This window comes from Trachurus trachurus (assembly GCF_905171665.1).
Source record: "Trachurus trachurus genome assembly, chromosome: 6".
NCBI classification, from domain to species: Eukaryota; Metazoa; Chordata; class Actinopteri; order Carangiformes; family Carangidae; genus Trachurus; species Trachurus trachurus.
In genome coordinates this window covers 36,017,011-36,033,923 of record NC_139897.1, presented here as the reverse complement: position 1 = coordinate 36,033,923, position 16,913 = coordinate 36,017,011, and the positions used below count along the sequence as shown (strand labels likewise).

General features: G+C 48.4%; 1 protein-coding gene across 1 annotated transcript in view; it reads right to left on the bottom strand.

Annotated features, from left to right (window-relative positions):
• Positions 1-15,761, bottom strand: part of ptprbl (protein tyrosine phosphatase receptor type B, like) — a 46,923-nt gene extending 31,162 nt beyond the window's left edge. The window contains exons 1-8 of the mRNA XM_083974156.1: positions 15,699-15,761; positions 12,748-13,048; positions 8,731-9,051; positions 5,702-5,731; positions 5,384-5,629; positions 4,411-4,674; positions 2,643-2,927; positions 725-991 (exon numbers count right to left, since the gene is read on the bottom strand). Coding sequence (XP_083830282.1) covers positions 725-991; positions 2,643-2,927; positions 4,411-4,674; positions 5,384-5,629; positions 5,702-5,731; positions 8,731-8,854 — 1,216 coding nt within the window. The 5' untranslated portion in view covers positions 8,855-9,051; positions 12,748-13,048; positions 15,699-15,761. The remainder of the gene's footprint in view (positions 1-724; positions 992-2,642; positions 2,928-4,410; positions 4,675-5,383; positions 5,630-5,701; positions 5,732-8,730; positions 9,052-12,747; positions 13,049-15,698) is intronic.
• Positions 15,762-16,913: the final 1,152 nt, after the last annotated feature.

The following is a 16,913-nucleotide window of genomic DNA, read 5'->3' as shown; positions in this document are numbered from 1 at the left end:
GGGGCAGAGAGAGCAGCATGAGACCAGATCAGGACCGAGGAAGGTCCAGTTCAACGTCCATGTCTAACCCTGTAACTATGTAAATGTACTTTTCCTGTTATCTACTGGTCCTCTGTCTTTTTGGACTTTTTATGTTAATAGTTGTATTGTTTTGGGGACTACGGATGTAATTTAGCAGCAGTGCTAAATCCGGTGTATTTACTGTGGGTACTCTAGTTCTCACTGTCCATTAATATGCACTGTCCCGACTAAATAAACAAATAAAGTAAAGTAAAGTAAAGTGAATATCCCAATTTGTAAAGCGAGCAGAGAGAGTTCAAGACAAGTTAAAGTACGACTGAAAAAATATTGTAGGACAAGTTAGAAACAATTAATGGTGAGTTTCAGTTCTAGAAGTCTAAGGTCTAGATGTTTAAGGTCTAGAAGTTTAAGGTCTAGATGTTTAAGGTCTAGAAGTTTAAGGTCTAGAAGTTTAAGGTCTAGATGTTTCAGGTCTAGAAGTTTAAGGTCTAGATGTTTAAGGTCTAGATGTTTAAGGTCTAGAAGTTTAAGGTCTAGATGTTTAAGGTCTAGAAGTCTAAGGTCTAGATGTTTAAGGTCTAGGAGTTTAAGGTCTAGATGTTTAAGGTCTGATCTCATGTTCTTTGTACATGTAAATACGTTTTAAAAAAAGAGAAAGACCAGACGTTTGGACCAATCAGAACCAAGCGTTACAAAGACGTACTGGTCCACGCTGTCACGGTGGCAGAGCTGCTCAGGTTTCCGCTGTTGGTCGTCACGGTGACGGTGTAGCGGCGGCCGGCGGCGAGGCCACTGAAGGAACACTCTCTGGACTCCCAGGGAAGGATCCTCCTCGTCACCACGGCATCGAACCCGGTCCGCCTGAGGACCGCCGTGAAACCGTCCCACTCGCCGTCCGGTCCGCTCCACCACACGCTCAGACCGGACTCACCGGCGTGATGGACCAGCAGCCGCCGCACGGGGGGAGGAGCTACAGGGAGGGGGGCGGGGTCAGAGGGGGAGGGGCCACAGCCGGTTAACAGCAACAAAATATTTTTTATCACACCGATGGTGTGGATGCGAATAATTTTTTTTAACCGGGGTCCATAAAAGTTGTATCAAAAATACCCGTGTTCGTGTGGACTAGGCCTTAAAGCAGAAGTAAGCGATCCGGTCGGTTTGGCTAATGCTGTGTTCCAGGCAGGCTTTTGAAACCGTAAATTACAGCTTCAAGTCATGACTTACGACTTTGTAGCGTTCCAGGCAACCCACTCGTGTTTCTCCGACCTGTTTTACCTGTGAAAGTCACTATAACGGCCACTCGTAACTTCTGACCCGTGAACTCGTACCAGATCGAACTGGTACCACTTCACAGGTCGGAAAAACACCAGTTACGGGTTGCCTTGAACGCACCATAACGTCTTGTCAGCCGATGGAGTTAGCAGCCCCCGCCCTCGTCATGGATCTATTGGTCCTCGTCCCTACGTCACCACATTCAGGCGCATCCCTTGGCTGCACACACAGAGAGGACTGCCCCTTTATGCCGTTCTCTCTCCTCATTGGATAAAGGTTGTAGGATACAAGGAAAGTTTTCTCCTGGGCTCAGAGCAGAGCAGAGTGACTGACAGACCCGTGTTTCAGACCAAACACTCTATAGAAGTGATTGCTGTCGGAAGATACAACTATTTAAGACTTAGGCTGTGTTCGAAACCGCATACTTCTCCTACTACTCATACTACTCATACTAACGATTTGAGTATGCAGTATGTTCACACTGCGCAGTATGCGATTTGCAGTAGGCGAGAAGTTCCCGGATGCATACTAGATTCGGCCGAAATGTTGAGTATACATCATGAGGTCACTACTCATACTCAAACTACCCAAGATGCAACGCAACGTGACGTCAAGGACCGCCTCTTCCTTGCCGCGAAAAAAAAAAAAAAAAAAGAACGGAGAAGGAGGAGCCGAGCGGACGAGAGGAAAAAAGGAGGGGCAGCAATACAAATGTGAGTAAGCTAGCCACAGTGGGGACAGGTTCACTTCCTGTTTATAAAGTAAGAGCACTGACGTCATTGTAACGGCTTTCTTTATGGTCAATTGCAACGGGTGCTTTATTTTGACACAGAAACCGGAAGTACAGTGCTCACTACGGCTGGTTTTACTAACGCCAGAGAAGTCCGACTTCGTCCGACTAAAATTGTAAATAGGTGTTGTTTTGTCATTTTTTCAACACCATGGGGATACGAAGTAGTACTTTCTCGCCTGAAAATGTTTCAAATGTTGCTGAAGTTATATATTTACAGAGTTTAGAGCTTAAGTGAAATCAGCTTCAGGGCGGCTGATTTCGGCTCGGGCAGGAGCGAAATGTATTGTGGGTTATCATAGTACGCAGCAGTGTGAACGCTCTGCATACTGTATGATCGATTAGTATGTAGTATGGAGTATGGAAGTATGCAGTATGGAAGTATGTAGTATGGAGTATGTGGTTTCGAACACAGCCTTAGATTAACACTAACATATCGCTTACTTCTGCTTTAAATTCATGGTTTTTAGAAGAAAGGACGTGATGTCATGCGTGATGTCACATGACCCTTTGGGTAAAATGAACCACTAATAATAAGTCGGTGTGAACATGAACTCACCGAGGCGTCCCTCGCAGCGCCTCGTGTTACCCAGAATGCCGCTGTTCACCGTGACCTCGGCGGCGTAGAGGCGTCCGGGCACCAGGCCGAGGTTGAGGGCGGAGAACGACAGCTGTCGAGTGGCTCCGCCCACCGTACGGTTCACCATGACGACGGAGCCGTTCCTCAGCACCACGCTGTAGTTGTCCCAGTCGCCTGAAGGGGGCGTCCAGCTGAGCCTCAGCGTCCCGCCGCCGCCGCCACCGCCAAGAGGAGAGAGAGACAGGGACGACACCCGCTCAGGCACTGAGGGGGCGGGGCCAAGAAGATGGAAAGTTATTATCATCATCATCATCTAGCACAGGTCTATTCAATTGACCCTTTGTCAAGTCCTGCCCTCCACGGTTACTGTTGCTAGGTTGGACAAACAATGGTCACGGAAGGGTTAACTCCCATAGAGAGCCGAAGCGGAAGCAGGAAGTAACGTCACCATGGCTCCTCAATTCGAAAAAAGATCTCCATACGAATGAACGGGAGTCCAAGTTTTATTTCGTGATCCGTTTGAATTGTGCCATGAGAAAAAACTCTGTCCTCTACCTGTTTAAAACATCACGTTTCATGAAGAGAAATCAGCAGTTTGTTGTAAAACAGCAACAGAAGAATGTATTTAGTGTGACGACGCTCTAGGACTACAGATCTGTGTCCCACAAAAAATACGTCACCAACTGACACGGGAAAGGAAGGGCGTCATGTGGTCGCCATGGTGACGTCACCTACGCGACTTGAAGTCTTTCTGGTTACGGACTCTTCAGAGTTTTATTCTACAATAGTTTTACAACAAACTGCTGATTTCTCTTCATGAAACGTGATGTTTTAAACAGGTAGAGGACAGAGTTTTTTGTCATGGCGCAATTCAATCGGATCACGAAATAAAACTTGGACTCCCGTTCATTCGTATGGAGATCTTTTTTCGAATTGAGGTCCCATGGTGCTGCTTCCGCTTCGGCTCTCTATTGGAAACCATTGAAAATGAGGCAAATTTAAATAGCTTGTAAGGAAAATTTGAATTAACTTATACATCAGAAAAATGGTGTTGTGATAGAAGACAGACGTGGCTAAAGAGCGACTGAACGGGCATTACATGACTTTTCTGAAAAGTGGGGAAAAATCATTGTTTTGGTCACTAGCTAGTAGCTAACGATGCTAGCTAACGTTAGCTACAAGCTAACTCTTAATCTCCGCCGACACCAAAAAGTTCCAAAAAGTAGACTGAATAGATATAGGAAGTCATGTATTCCCTCCGCCATTAAGGCATTAAACAGTAATATGTAGCACTTTATATCAGAACTGTATTCATTTGACTGGTTTTACCATTTTTGTATGGTTTTATTGTTTTATTATTTCTATACGCAAACACTGTGAATGTAGCACTTCAATTTATTTATGAACCGTTGGTTTTATTCTACTGGTTTAGTTTTTCTTTGTATTGAATGTCGCACTTTAACTTAAGAGCTGCTGGTTTGATCAGTTTTACGGATTTATTGATTTTATTGATTTTATTGATTTATTTGTATAGAGTGGAAGCACCCTTCACTGTTTTAAATGTGTGTGTTAATGTGGGAAAGTACTTTGTATGAATGTCTGGTATGTATTGTTTTGTGTATTGCAGTGGCTCAGAGCCCAAAACAACTTTCCCTTTGGGACAATAAAGTACAGTCCAATCCAATCCAATCCAACACCTGAGAGGAAGCCTGCAGACAGGACTCAGGGCCAACAGGTGCAGACTCACCTGTCCTCCCCCAGGTCCTGGTCTCGGTGCTCTGGTCTCCTGCCGTGGTCTGGACCGAGAGCTGGTAGCGGCGTCCGGGGGTCAGACCCTCGAACAGCAGCTGTGTGGTGTTGGGGGGCAGGACGCGGTGCTGGGGGGTCCAGCCCTGAGCCGACAGTGTGAGCCGGTAGCGGTCCAGCCCCCCCTCGGGCGACGCCCAGGAGCCCAGCAGAGACCGGGAGCTGCCGTTGTTGTCCAGCCTCAGACCGGAGAGCTGAGCAGGAGCTGAGAGAACAACCACCACCACGTTAAAGGACAATTACCGGCAAATTCAACTAAGGCTGTATGTTCCAAAAGAAGGAATCTGAAGATGTTCAGTTTAATGTCTCATGTTTTGCGGTAGTTGTGTCTGTCCCCGCGTCGCCACGGCAGCGATGAATGGGAGTGGATTGAAGTTCTGCTGCTTAGGCTGTTTCCATCCCTCAAAGCCACAGACAGCGTCAGATGGAGACTCAAACATGCACCAGAAGTTTATTTACTTCAACAAGCCGACATGTTTGTAAAACTAGATCTAATTCAAAGTCTGGCGGAGTCGAGACCCAAGTTGACGCTCGGTGTGTTCAGGTGCAGTGGGAAGCTCCCGTTTGTGTTGACGCTCGGTGTGTTCAGGTGCAGTGGGAAGCTCCCGTTTGTGTCAGAAACACAGGAATATCAACTCTGGACTTGCTTCAAGTAAATAAACTTCTGGCTGCATGTTTGAGTCTCCATCTGACGCTGTCTGTGGCTTTGAGGGATGGAAACAGCCTAAGCAGCAGAACTTCAATCTGCTCCCATTCATCGTTGCCGTGGCGACGCGGGGACAGACACAACTACCGCAAAACAGGAGACATTAAACTGAAAACTTTCAGATTCCTTCTTTTAGACCTAAATGTTAGGAAAATACAGCCTACACTAACAGAGGGGGGGAGGCTTCAAAACATCCCATAATGTGTACCTGTGACGGCCTGTGTGGAGGCGGAGCTCTGTAGACCAACAGCCTCTGTTACCACGGTTACGGTGTAGGCGGTCCCCGGCTGCAGCTCGTCCAGCTCGGCCGACGTCTCTGTGTTTCTCAGAGAGACGTTCCTCAGCTGAACCCCGTCCCCGTCCGTCAGCAGGACCCTGAACCGCTCGACCCTGCCCGGACCGCCGCGCCACGAGACCGCCAGGCCGCGTGACCCCGAGGACGAGGACGAGGACGATGACGAGGACGAGGACGAGGACGAGGACGAGGACGAGGACGAGGACGAGGACGAGGACGAGGACGAGGACGCCACCCGGAGACCACGGACCGAGGACGGCGCTGGTCAAGGGAGACGAGCAGAGAGAGTTCAAGACAAGTTAAAGTACGACTGAAAACATATTGTAGGACAAGTTAGAAACAATTAATGGTGAGTTTCAGGTCTGGATGTTTAAGGTCTAGATGTTTAAGGTCTAGATGTTTAAAGGGATATTCCGGCGTAAGTTTAAGCCATGGTCCAACGCACTGTAACACCGAGTTAGACCCCCCCCCTCGAGAGATGAAGTCTGCTAACCGCTAGCTTCTCCATGTAGCAACGTTAGCAATGACCGCACCATAACAAACAGCGCAGTATATGGATCCACTATCCACCGATCAAAAAGCCACTTATAGCCACAAATAATGCTCAGAACAGCACCAAACATCATCAACAGTACAAACAGGGTCCCATCCCATAATACGAGGCATCAAACATCTGTTAGCTTAGCCTGGTTTCTATTGAAAAGAGACGAAAACAGACCAAACAGAACTGCCCAATATACCCAAATGTAACCTTGTAGTGATAAAGTTAGGGGTTGTTACAGCTGCTCGAATGATTCTCAGAGTATGGAAAAGTACATCCTCTCCAGATGTTAAAAATTGGATAGAGGTAATGTTGGAGGTTGTATCATATGAACACATGTTAGCCAGAATCAATGATGATGTGGACAATTTCAAGAGGTCATGGGACCACTTTCTCAAATGTAATGATGTGACAATGTGTTGACTGACTGCACTGATGTGAATGTAACTGATGAATGTTTAGATTGGTTGTTTCAAATATGAGCATTTATCATGGGCTGTTATATACCTGAAAACAATACTGTCTGTTTGTATGTGTTTACATAAAAAATAAAATAAAAAAAACTTTAATGACAAAAAAAAGAAAAGAGACGAAAACAACTCACCCACTCTGCTCCAGTTATACGCTATGCAGCAACTTTCCGTGTCCAGCAAAGAGTCCAGACACTGACAACACACGTCCGAGGCCGACTGGCAGCACAAACATCTGGTTTCAGCACAAACATCTGGTTTCAGCACAATCATCTGGTTTCAGCACAAACATCTGGTTTCAGCACAAACATCTGGTTTCAGCGGCCACCGACAGGCAGTGACCACCACACTGACCACTTGATTCCTCCATATCCTATCTGTGATGTCTGCTTGTTATAGCCATGGTTACAGGTAGTCAGCTGTTGTTGCCATGGTTACAGGTAGTCAGCTGGCGTGGAGGCGATTACCGAGTGAAGTAGAGTCCCGCAGCTCAAGGATGAATGTGTGTGTATTACTCCATATAATGCAGCCAAAGTTCCTGTGTGTCTTGCCTATCAGTTTATAAAAGTTATTATCGAGTGTTCACAGGGAAATGAACGGAGAGAATCACGTCACACGCGCGATCAGGACGCCGTTCGTTGCCGGAAGAGACTGTAACTTAGTGAAGGAGACATCACGTCCCGACACGGGGTCATTCCTATGTTCCCACAGCCCTTTGGTCCCACCATTGGTTGGGTTTAGGCAATGAAGAAAGGAGTTGGTTAAGTTTAGTAAAAAGACCCGGTAGAGGCTAGACAGGCCAGATAGAGAGAGAGAGTCCAGTGGGAACATAGGGCTGAGGGAACATAGGCACGCTCCCATGGACACGGCTGAGTATATGGAGTTTGAGAACAACAACGACTGGTTTCATTTCGATGGGCGCCACTATCAGTTTGAGACCGAGTTTACTGAAGACGAGCTGAAGGAAATGGAGGAGAAAAGTGAAAGAGGGGCAGCTGCGGTGGAGACTATGTGCTGGAAATGGAGGCTAAAAGTCTAAATGCTGGATCTGGGGGAATCAAGTGGTCAGTGTGGTGGTCACTGCCTGTCGGTGGCTACTGAAACCAGATGACTGTGCTGAAACCAGATGTTTGTGCTGAAACCAGATGTCTGTGCTGAAACCAGATGTTTGTGCTGAAACCAGATGTCTGTGCTGAAACCAGATGTTTGTGCTGTCGGTGGCCACTGAAACCAGATGTCTGTGCTGAAACCAGATGTCTGTGCTGAAACCAGATGTTTGTGCTGTCGGTGGCCACTGAAACTAGATGTCTGTGCTGAAACCAGATGTCTGTGCTGAAACCAGATGTTTGTGCTGAAACCAGATGTCTGTGCTGAAACCAGGTGTCTGTGTTGAAACCAGATGTTTGTGCTGAAACCAGATGTTTGTGCTGAAACCAGATGTCTGTGCTGAAACCAGATGTTTGTGCTGAAACCAGATGTTTGTGCTGAAACCAGATGTTTGTGCTGCCAGTCGGCTGCTGAAACCAGATGTTTGTGCTGTCGGTGGCCACTGAAACCAGATGTTTGTGCTGAAACCAGATGTCTGTGCTGAAACCAGATGTTTGTGCTGCCAGTCGGCTGCTGAAACCAGATGTTTGTGCTGTCGGTGGCCACTGAAACCAGATGTTTGTGCTGAAACCAGATGTTTGTGCTGTCGGTGGCCACTGAAACCAGATGTTTGTGCTGAAACCAGATGTTTGTGCTGCCAGTCGGCCTCAGACGTGTGTTGTCAGTGCCTGGACTCTATGCTGGACACGGGAAGTTGCTGCATAGCGTATAACTGGAGCAGAGTGGGTGAGTTGTTTTCGTCTCTTTTCAATAGAAACCAGGCTAAGCTAACAGATGTTTGATGCCTCGTATTATGGGATGGGACCCTGTTTGTACTGTTGATGACGTTTGGTGCTGTTCTGAGCATTATTTGTGGCTGTAAGTGGCTTTTTGATCGGTGGATAGTGGATCCGTATACTGCACTGTTTGTTATGGTGCGGTCATTGCTAAAGTTGCTACAACTGGAGAAGCTAACGGTTAGCAGACTTCATCTCTCGAGGGGGGGTCTAACTTGGTGTCACGGTGCGTTGGACCATGGCTTAAACTTATGCCGGAATATCCCTTTAAGTTCTAGATGTTTCAGGTCTGGATGTCTCAGGTCTGGATGTCTAGATGTTTATGGTCTGGATGTCTAGATGTCTCAGGTCTGGAGGTGAACTCACCTGTAGCGGCGGTGGTGTGAACCGGTGCAGCGCTCCTGTTCCCGGCCGTCGCCACCACGCTGACGTTGTACAGAGAACCGGGGACCAGGGAGCTGAACCCGGACCGGGGGGCTGCTGAGCCCATGACCCGGGTCCTGATGCTGGACCCTGAGCTGGTGTCGTCCAGAGTCACATCGTACCAGTCCACGTGACCGGCAGACTGAGACCAGAACACCCTCAGACCGGCCGAGTCAGCGGGGACCACAGACAGACTCTTAAACCGAGTCTGGACCGGGTCCACCGGGTCCAGCTGGACGTCCAGACGGGCCGGACCGACCGGGTCTGAGACAGGAGAAGGAGACTTTAATGTTGTGTGATGTCATTGGAGTTTCTCTGGTCTTTGTTTTGGTTACTAGGACGACGTCTTCGCCTACATACGTGATGTCACAGTGTCCTGGTTACGGTTGCAAAGGGGCGGAACATTTCCAGAAACTTTCCATGGGAAGTTAAGCCGGGGAATTTTGTAAATATTCCAAATTGGAAACTTTCCATGGGAATTATGGGAATTTATGGGAATTAACTGGAAATTAACTGGAAATTGGGGCTAATTTAAACAAATTGTATCATGTCCAAATGTAGCGGATGTGCACTCACTCCACCCATAAAAGACGTGCTAACCAACCCACCAAGTGGTTGTCAACCTCTTGGCGAAGAGGTTAGCATCGTCGCCTCCGGTGCGGGAGGTCGTGGGATCCAACCCCACCTAGGGCAGGCCGTGAGAAACACAACGCAGAGGGCCAGATCGACATCGGCTACACAAACATAAATGTAAGTATTTTGTTTTGTCATAAGCAGACATCCATGCAAAATAATACAATTAAAAAAAAATTCTACAGATTTATTTGTGAGTAGAACTTTATCAAGTTGTAATTGTATGAACAATCAATTCTTTTACTGAACAACAAAAATCAAAAAGTAAAATTACATTTTTAACCCTAACCCTAACCCACTATATTTAAGTTCCCTGTTAAGGGCCAACCTTTAATTTTGTAAATTTCTGATTTATTCCCATATATTCCCGTTAAATCCTGTTAATTCCCATAGGCTATAATCCCGTTAATTCCCATGGAAAGTTTCCAATTTTGCAACCCTAGTCCTGGTCTAACCTTGATCCTGTTAGTCCTGGTTCTGGACCTGGTTCTGTTAAACCTGGTTCTGTCTGACCCTGTCCCTTTAGACCCGGTTCTGCAGGTCTGAACCCGGTCTTTGTGTATTTCAGTCGTTGATATGATTGTTTCAGCTTCTTGGAGAATGTGGCGTTTCCATGGCGACGGTGCAGAAGGACAGGAAACACAGGGAGGGAGGGGCAGGACGCGGACTCAGTAACGACCTCTGACCTCGTCTCCGTAATGGCTTCCTCCCCGCGGAGACTTCGCCGCTTCCTGTCGGCAGATCCCCGACAGCCGAGGACAACGTGTCCTGGACCTGCTGTTACCGCGGTAACCACCAGCACCTGGGGCCCAAGACCAAACTTCTAGAAGAAGATCTAGAATCTGATCAGATCAATAAACCAAATCCCTGTTTGTGTTTGAGGCTCGGTCACCTTCATCACCATCGTCTCTGAGGTTTAAGTTCAGACCTTAAAGGGACAGTCCAACATTTATTGGACAGTCCAACATTTATTCAGATCCTCCTCTCAACCCCTATAGTCACAGCAGCAGGTTCATCACCTTTAATTATCAGTGCATGTTGTTTTGAGATGGGCGGGGCAGAGACGTGAGCTGCTCAGTCCATAATGATGATGAGAAAAGAAAATGCATTGATCACCAAAATTGCATGTCAATGGAAGGATTTGAACCTAGACTAGAACAAAGTCTTTGACTACAGAGAGTGCTGCTCTGCTAGGAGAGCCACATGTTACAATAGTCTCATCTTGTCAAAATGATGTGTTCAGTCTTTCAAAACTATTCTAAAATTTTACAACACATTTATTATGTACTGTCTGTAGTTGCAGTAAAAAAAAAAAAAGCCTAAGTCATTATGATGAATGGAGTAGAAGTGTTTTCCATTCATCATAGTGTTTTACACTGAGCACATGGTTCTTATGAATGTCTATTCATATGATGGTTTGTGTCATTTGAGACTAAAATACCATTTTGAGAATAAATAACATTGTTTTGAATGTAAAGTTTCATTTTGCAGGAAGAGTGAGGGGTTTTGCCCATTGTGTGTGTGTTTTTGGATTTGTGTGTAGAGTTCTGAGAGTATGAGGCATGCTTTCAGAAAATGTGTGTAAACAATCGAGAAAAACTGTAAAAAGGAGAGAACTGAGTGCATGAGTCCGTCTCTCCACAAACAGGAGGAGTGAGACCTGCTGCATCCGGCCTCGCACAATGAGGAGGGAAGTGGAGGGAAACAAACACTTGAGATGAGATGAAGACCATTGTTAGAAAACCTTCACCTGTGTGTGTGTGTGTGTGTGTGTAACAGTGGGTACGTTTACATGGACAGTTTCAATCGGTTTCAGAAAGGTTTGGTTTAAATCAATCTGTTTGAAGATTTCAGCTTGAATGTTTACATGCGCCGACTTAAAGGTGTAGTCTGTAGGAATTCCCCCCATCTAGCGGTGCGGTTGCATATCTGAACGTATTCTTGATGTTGCATTCAGGTGAAATGGGGCAGACATCAGACAGACAACAGACGCTGCATTTTCTGAAAAAGGGTCCTATATTCCCCGCTGTTGCTGTTTGATGGACTCTCTCTCTATCTGGACTCTCTCTATCTATCTGGCCTGTCTAGCCTCTACCTGGTCTTATTACTAAACTTAACCAACTCCTTTCTTCATTGCCTAAACCCAACCAATGGGACAATTAGCCTACACTTCTCACTCAAAGTCACAAAAAAGGGGGGAACAGCGGGGAACATAGGACCCTTTTTTAGAAAACTGGGGAACATAGGGATGATCCCGTTCAAACCCCCGTAGTAGCGGCACAAAACAGACTCCCCCAAACCAATGGGAGACGTCACGGTGCTACGGCCATTCTGTTTACAGTCTATGGTTTAAACCACACCCTTCTAACTGGTTGGAATTTCAACCGGTTTGGGGAAATTGAAACGGTTTGAGGCGTTTACATGAAGTATTTTCAATCGGTTTGGTCAGTTTGCCCTAACCTTTCTGAAACCGATCGAAACTGTCCATGTAAACGTACCCAGTGTGTTGTGTTGACATTCAGACCTGAGCTTACGGCGCCTCAGCAATGTCAATATCTATATCAATATAAACTTTATTATCCCCGCAGGGAAATTTGTCATGGACAGTCATGTGCCACAAGTTGCTGCAATTACATAAATACACAAAACAGATTTAAAAAACAGTACATTCGACATTCCTCACACAGTTCTCGCATACACACGATTCTCACATTCGCACAGATAAATATAAATATAGTAGATAACAAATACTGATGAGAGACTATTAAAAACTCAATAAAGTGCAGGAGTGTCTAGCGCAATAAAAGGATTAAAAAAAGAAAAAAAAAAAGAAAAAAGAAAAAGTACAATCTCAAGAGATGAAAAATAGGGATATCAACCCCGTCGGTCAGGTGCACTGCAAAAACTCAAAATCTTACCAAGAATATTTGTCTTATTTCTAGTCAAAACAAATCTAATTCTACTTAAAATAAGACTCATCACATTAAAAAGCTGCTTGTTTTTAGACACTTTTTACTTCTTTCAAGCAGATTTTCACTTGAAATAAGTAGAAAAATCTGATAGTGGAGCAAGTTTTTCTTTCTTATTACAAGCACAAAAAACTTGCTTCACTGGCAGATTTTTCTACTTATTTCAAGTGAAAATTAGTTTGAAACAAGTGAAAATGATCTAAAAACAAGTAAATTTTTAGGTGATGAGTCTTATTTTAAGTGGAAAGAGATTAGTTTTGACTAGAAATGAGACATTTTGACAAGAAATAAGACGAATATTCTTGGAAAGATTTTGAGTTTTTGCAGTGTGAGCTTCAGGTGAGCGACTCCTTCTTACCTGTGAGCAGCGACACGCCGCTCCTCCCCCCGTCTGGACTGGAGACCAGTGTGAACCGGTACCAGGTCCCTGGGTCCAGACCGGCGACGCGGCAGACGAAGGCGGTTTCGGTTCTGGTTCCTGTTGGTCCGTCGGCGGCGCAGTGGGCGGGGCCAGTGGAGCGTGACTCCGCCTCCTCCTCCAGAACCAGACTGAAGCGACAGGACCGGGCGCCGGAGGTGAACGCCACCGCGGCCGAGTCCGACCCGGAGCTAGTCCCGGTCACGTTCACGGAACAGCGGGAAAACGTCGAGGTCTGGACCTGGAACAGGAAGTGACATCATACAGGTGAGCTGCAGGTTCAAAGTAAATAAACAACAAACAGTCTCAGAGACTCACTGCAAAAACTCAACATCTTACCAAGAATATTTGTCTTATTTCTAGTCAAAACAAATCAAATTATACTTAAAATACGACTAATGATAAAATAGCACATTAAAAAGTAACTTATTTTTAGACACTTTTTACTTCTCTCAAGCAGATTTTTACTTGAAATAAGTAGAAAAATCTGATAGTGGAGCAAGTTTTTGTTTCTTATTACAAACACAAAAAACTTGCTTTCACTGGCAGATTTTTCTACTTATCCATCCATCCATTGTCCACCACATTATCTGGATTACCCAGAGTTCATGACCATAGGTGAAGGTGGGAATTGAGAGCTTTGCCTTTCGGCTCAGCTCCCTCTTCATCAAGACGGACCAATACAACGACCGCATTACTGCGGCCGCCGCACCGATCCGCCTGTCGATCTCGCGCTCCATTCTCCCCTCACTCGTGAACAAGACCCCGAGATACTTAAACTCCTCCACCTGAGGCAGGAACTCTCCCCTGACCTGGAGGGGGCAAGCCACCTTTTTCCGGTCGAGAACCATGGCCTCGGACTTAGAGGTGCTGATTCTCATCCCAGCTGCTTCACACTCAGCTGCAAACCGCCCCAGTGCATGCTGAAGGTCCTGGCTCGAGGGAGCCAACAAGACCACATCATCTGCAAAAAGCAGAGATGAGATCAAGTGGCTCCCGAACCGTACCCCCTCCGGCACTTGGCTGCGCCTAGAAATTCTGTCCATAAAAATAATGAACAGAACCAGTGACAAAGGGCAGCCCTGCCGGAGTCCAACACGCACCGGGAACAGGTCTGACTTACTGCCGCCATGCGAACCAAGCTCCTGCTCCGGTCATACAGGGACCGTACAGCCCTCAGCAGAGGGCCTCCGACCCCATACTCTCGGAGCACCTCCCACAGGATGCCACGTGGGACACGGTCGAAAGCCTTCTCCAAGTCCACAAAACACATGTGGACTGGTTGGGTAAACTCCCATGCGCCCTCGAGCACCCTGCGGAGGGTGTAGAGCTGGTCCAGTGTTCCACGGCCAGGACGAAAACCGCATTGTTCCTCCTGAATCCGAGGTTCGACTATCGGCCGAATTCTCCTCTCCAGTACCCTGGAATAGACTTTCCCCGGGAGGCTGAGGAGTGTGATCCCCCGGTAGTTGGAACACACCCCTTTTTGAAGAGAGGGACCACCACCCCGGTCTGCCAGTCCAGAGGCACTGTCCCCGACTGCCACGCGATGCTGCAGAGGCGTGTCAGCCACGACAGCCCCACAACATCCAGAGACTTGAGGTACTCAGGGCGGATCTCATCCACCCCCGGTGCCTTGCCACTGAGGAGCTTCTGGACTACCTCAGGGACTTCAGCTTGGGTGATGAATGAATCAACCTCTGAGTCCTCAGCCTCTGCTTCCTCGATGGAAGGCGTGTCAGTGGGATTGAGGAGATCCTCGAAGTATTCCTTCCACCGCCCGACGATATCCCCAGTCGAGGTCAACAGCTCCCCTCCTCCACTGTAAACAGTGTTGGCGGAGCACTGCTTCCCCCTCCTGAGGCGCCGGATGGTTTGCCAGAATCTCCTCCATGGCCTCTCCGAACTTTTCGGTCCAGGTGAAGAGGGCCCGGGCGGGGATTGAACCCACACCTCCTGGGTAAGAGTCATGCGCGCTTGCCAGTCACCCAAAGGGATGTCCCCTTGGTCAAGTAGCCAGGGCACATGATCAATTGGAGGCATAGTGACAGGAACCTCAACTGTCACACTTCCGTGACCGCCCGGGCTGCCGTCCGCTTGGCCTGCCGGTACCCGTCGGCTGCCTCAGGAGTCCTCCGAGCTAGCCAGGCTCGGTAGGACTCCTTCTTCAGCTTGACGGCATCCCTTACTTCCGGTGTCCACCACCGGGTTCGGGGATTGCCGCCGCGACAGGCACCGGAGACCTTACGGCCACAGCTCCGGACACCCGCGTCAACACCCGTAGGTGGGAGTTGAAGACCTCCCTGACAGGGGATTCTGCCAGACGTTCCCAGCAGACCCTCATGATACGCTTGGGTCTTCCAGGTCTGACCAGCTTCCTCCCCTGCCAGCGGATCCAACTCACCACCAGGTGGTGATCAGTTGACAGCTCAGCCCCTCTCTTCACCCGAGTGTCCAAGACATACGGCCGGAGATCAGATGACACGACTACAAAGTCGATCATTGACCTCCGGCCTAGGGTGTCCTGGTGCCACGTGCACTGATGGACACCCTTATGCCTGAACATGGTGTTTGTTATGGACAAACTGTGGCTAGCACAGAAGTCCAATAACAAAACACCACTCGACAACTTGACATAAAGACAATTTAAACTGTCATAGCAGACCTAATGGCCAAACTTTAAAAAATGATGTCAAGTTCTCATAACAAAAACATCTCAAACAATGTCAACTTTGCATCAAAAGTGACATAACTTACCGAATGACACTTAACCACAGCTGTCATAAGTATTCATTGATGTTTATGACAGTGTTATGTCAATCTGATGAAGACCTATTACAGTAAAGTGTTACCAAATATTCTTGGAAAGATGTTGAAACTGCTGGACTCACTGGGGGGGTGGTGACTCCTGGGCTGGTTGGAGGTGCCGTGGGGGGGCGGGGGCTGGTCTGGAAGGAGGTCGTCGTGGTTACAGTGAAGGCTGTGGTGGAGGGGGGGGTGGAGGGGGGAGGAGGGGTGGAGGGGGGAGGGGCAGCAGCTGGACTGGTAGGAGGAGGAGTGGAAGGAGCTGCTGGAGAGGAGGAGGTCTGCAGAAACCAGGTGGGAGGTGGATCCGTCTGGGGGGTCTGGACTGTGGAGGTTCTGGTCTCAGTTCTGGTCTCTGTGTCAACCTCAGGCCAGAACTCTGTCCAGGTTTTGGTCATGGCTTCAGTCCAGCTCTCTGGCCCGGCCTCAGTTCTGGTCTCTGGCCCTACCTCGGTTCTGGCCTCGGTCCTGGTCTCTGTTCTGGTCTCAGTTCTGGTCTCTGGTCCGGCCTCGGTTCTGGCCTCGGTCCAGCTCTCAGTCCTGGTCTCTGCTCTGGCCTCTGGCCCAGCCTCGGTCCTGGTCTCAGTTCTGGCCTCGGGTCCGGCCTCAGTTCTGGTCTCAGTTCTGGTCTCAGTTCTGGCCTCGGTCCAGCTCTCAGTCCTGGTCTCTGGCCCGGCCTCGGTCCTGGTCTCAGTTCTGGTCTCTGGCTCGGCCTCGGTTCTGGTCTCAGTTCTGGTCTCTGGTCCGGCCTCGGTCCTGGTCTCAGTTCTGGTCTCTGGTCCGGCCTCAGTTCTGGTCTCAGTTCTGGTCTCTGGTCCGGCCTCGGTCCTGGTCTCAGTTCTGGTCTCTGGTCCGGCCTCGGTCCTGGTCTCAGTTCTGGTCTCTGGTCCGGCCTCAGTTCTGGTCTCAGTTCTGGTCTCTGGTCCGGCCTCGGTCCTGGTCTCTGGTCCGGCCTCAGTTCTGGTCTCTGGTCCGGTCTCAGTTCCGGCCTCAGTTCTGGTCTCTGGTCCGGCCTCAGTTCTGGTCTCAGTTCTGGTCTCTGGTCTGGCCTCAGTTCTGGTCTCAGTTCTGGTCTCTGGTCCGGCCTCAGTTCTGGTCTCAGTTCCGGCCTCAGTTCTGGTCTCTGGTCCGGCCTCAGTTCTGGTCTCAGTTCCGGCCTCGGTCCAGCTCTCAGTTCTGGTCTCAGTTCTGGTCTCTGGTCCGGCCTCGGTTCTGGCCTCGGTCCTGGTCTCTGGCCCGGCCTCGGTCCTGGTCTCAGTTCTGGCCTCGGTTCTGGCCTCGGTCCAGCTCTCAGTTCTGGC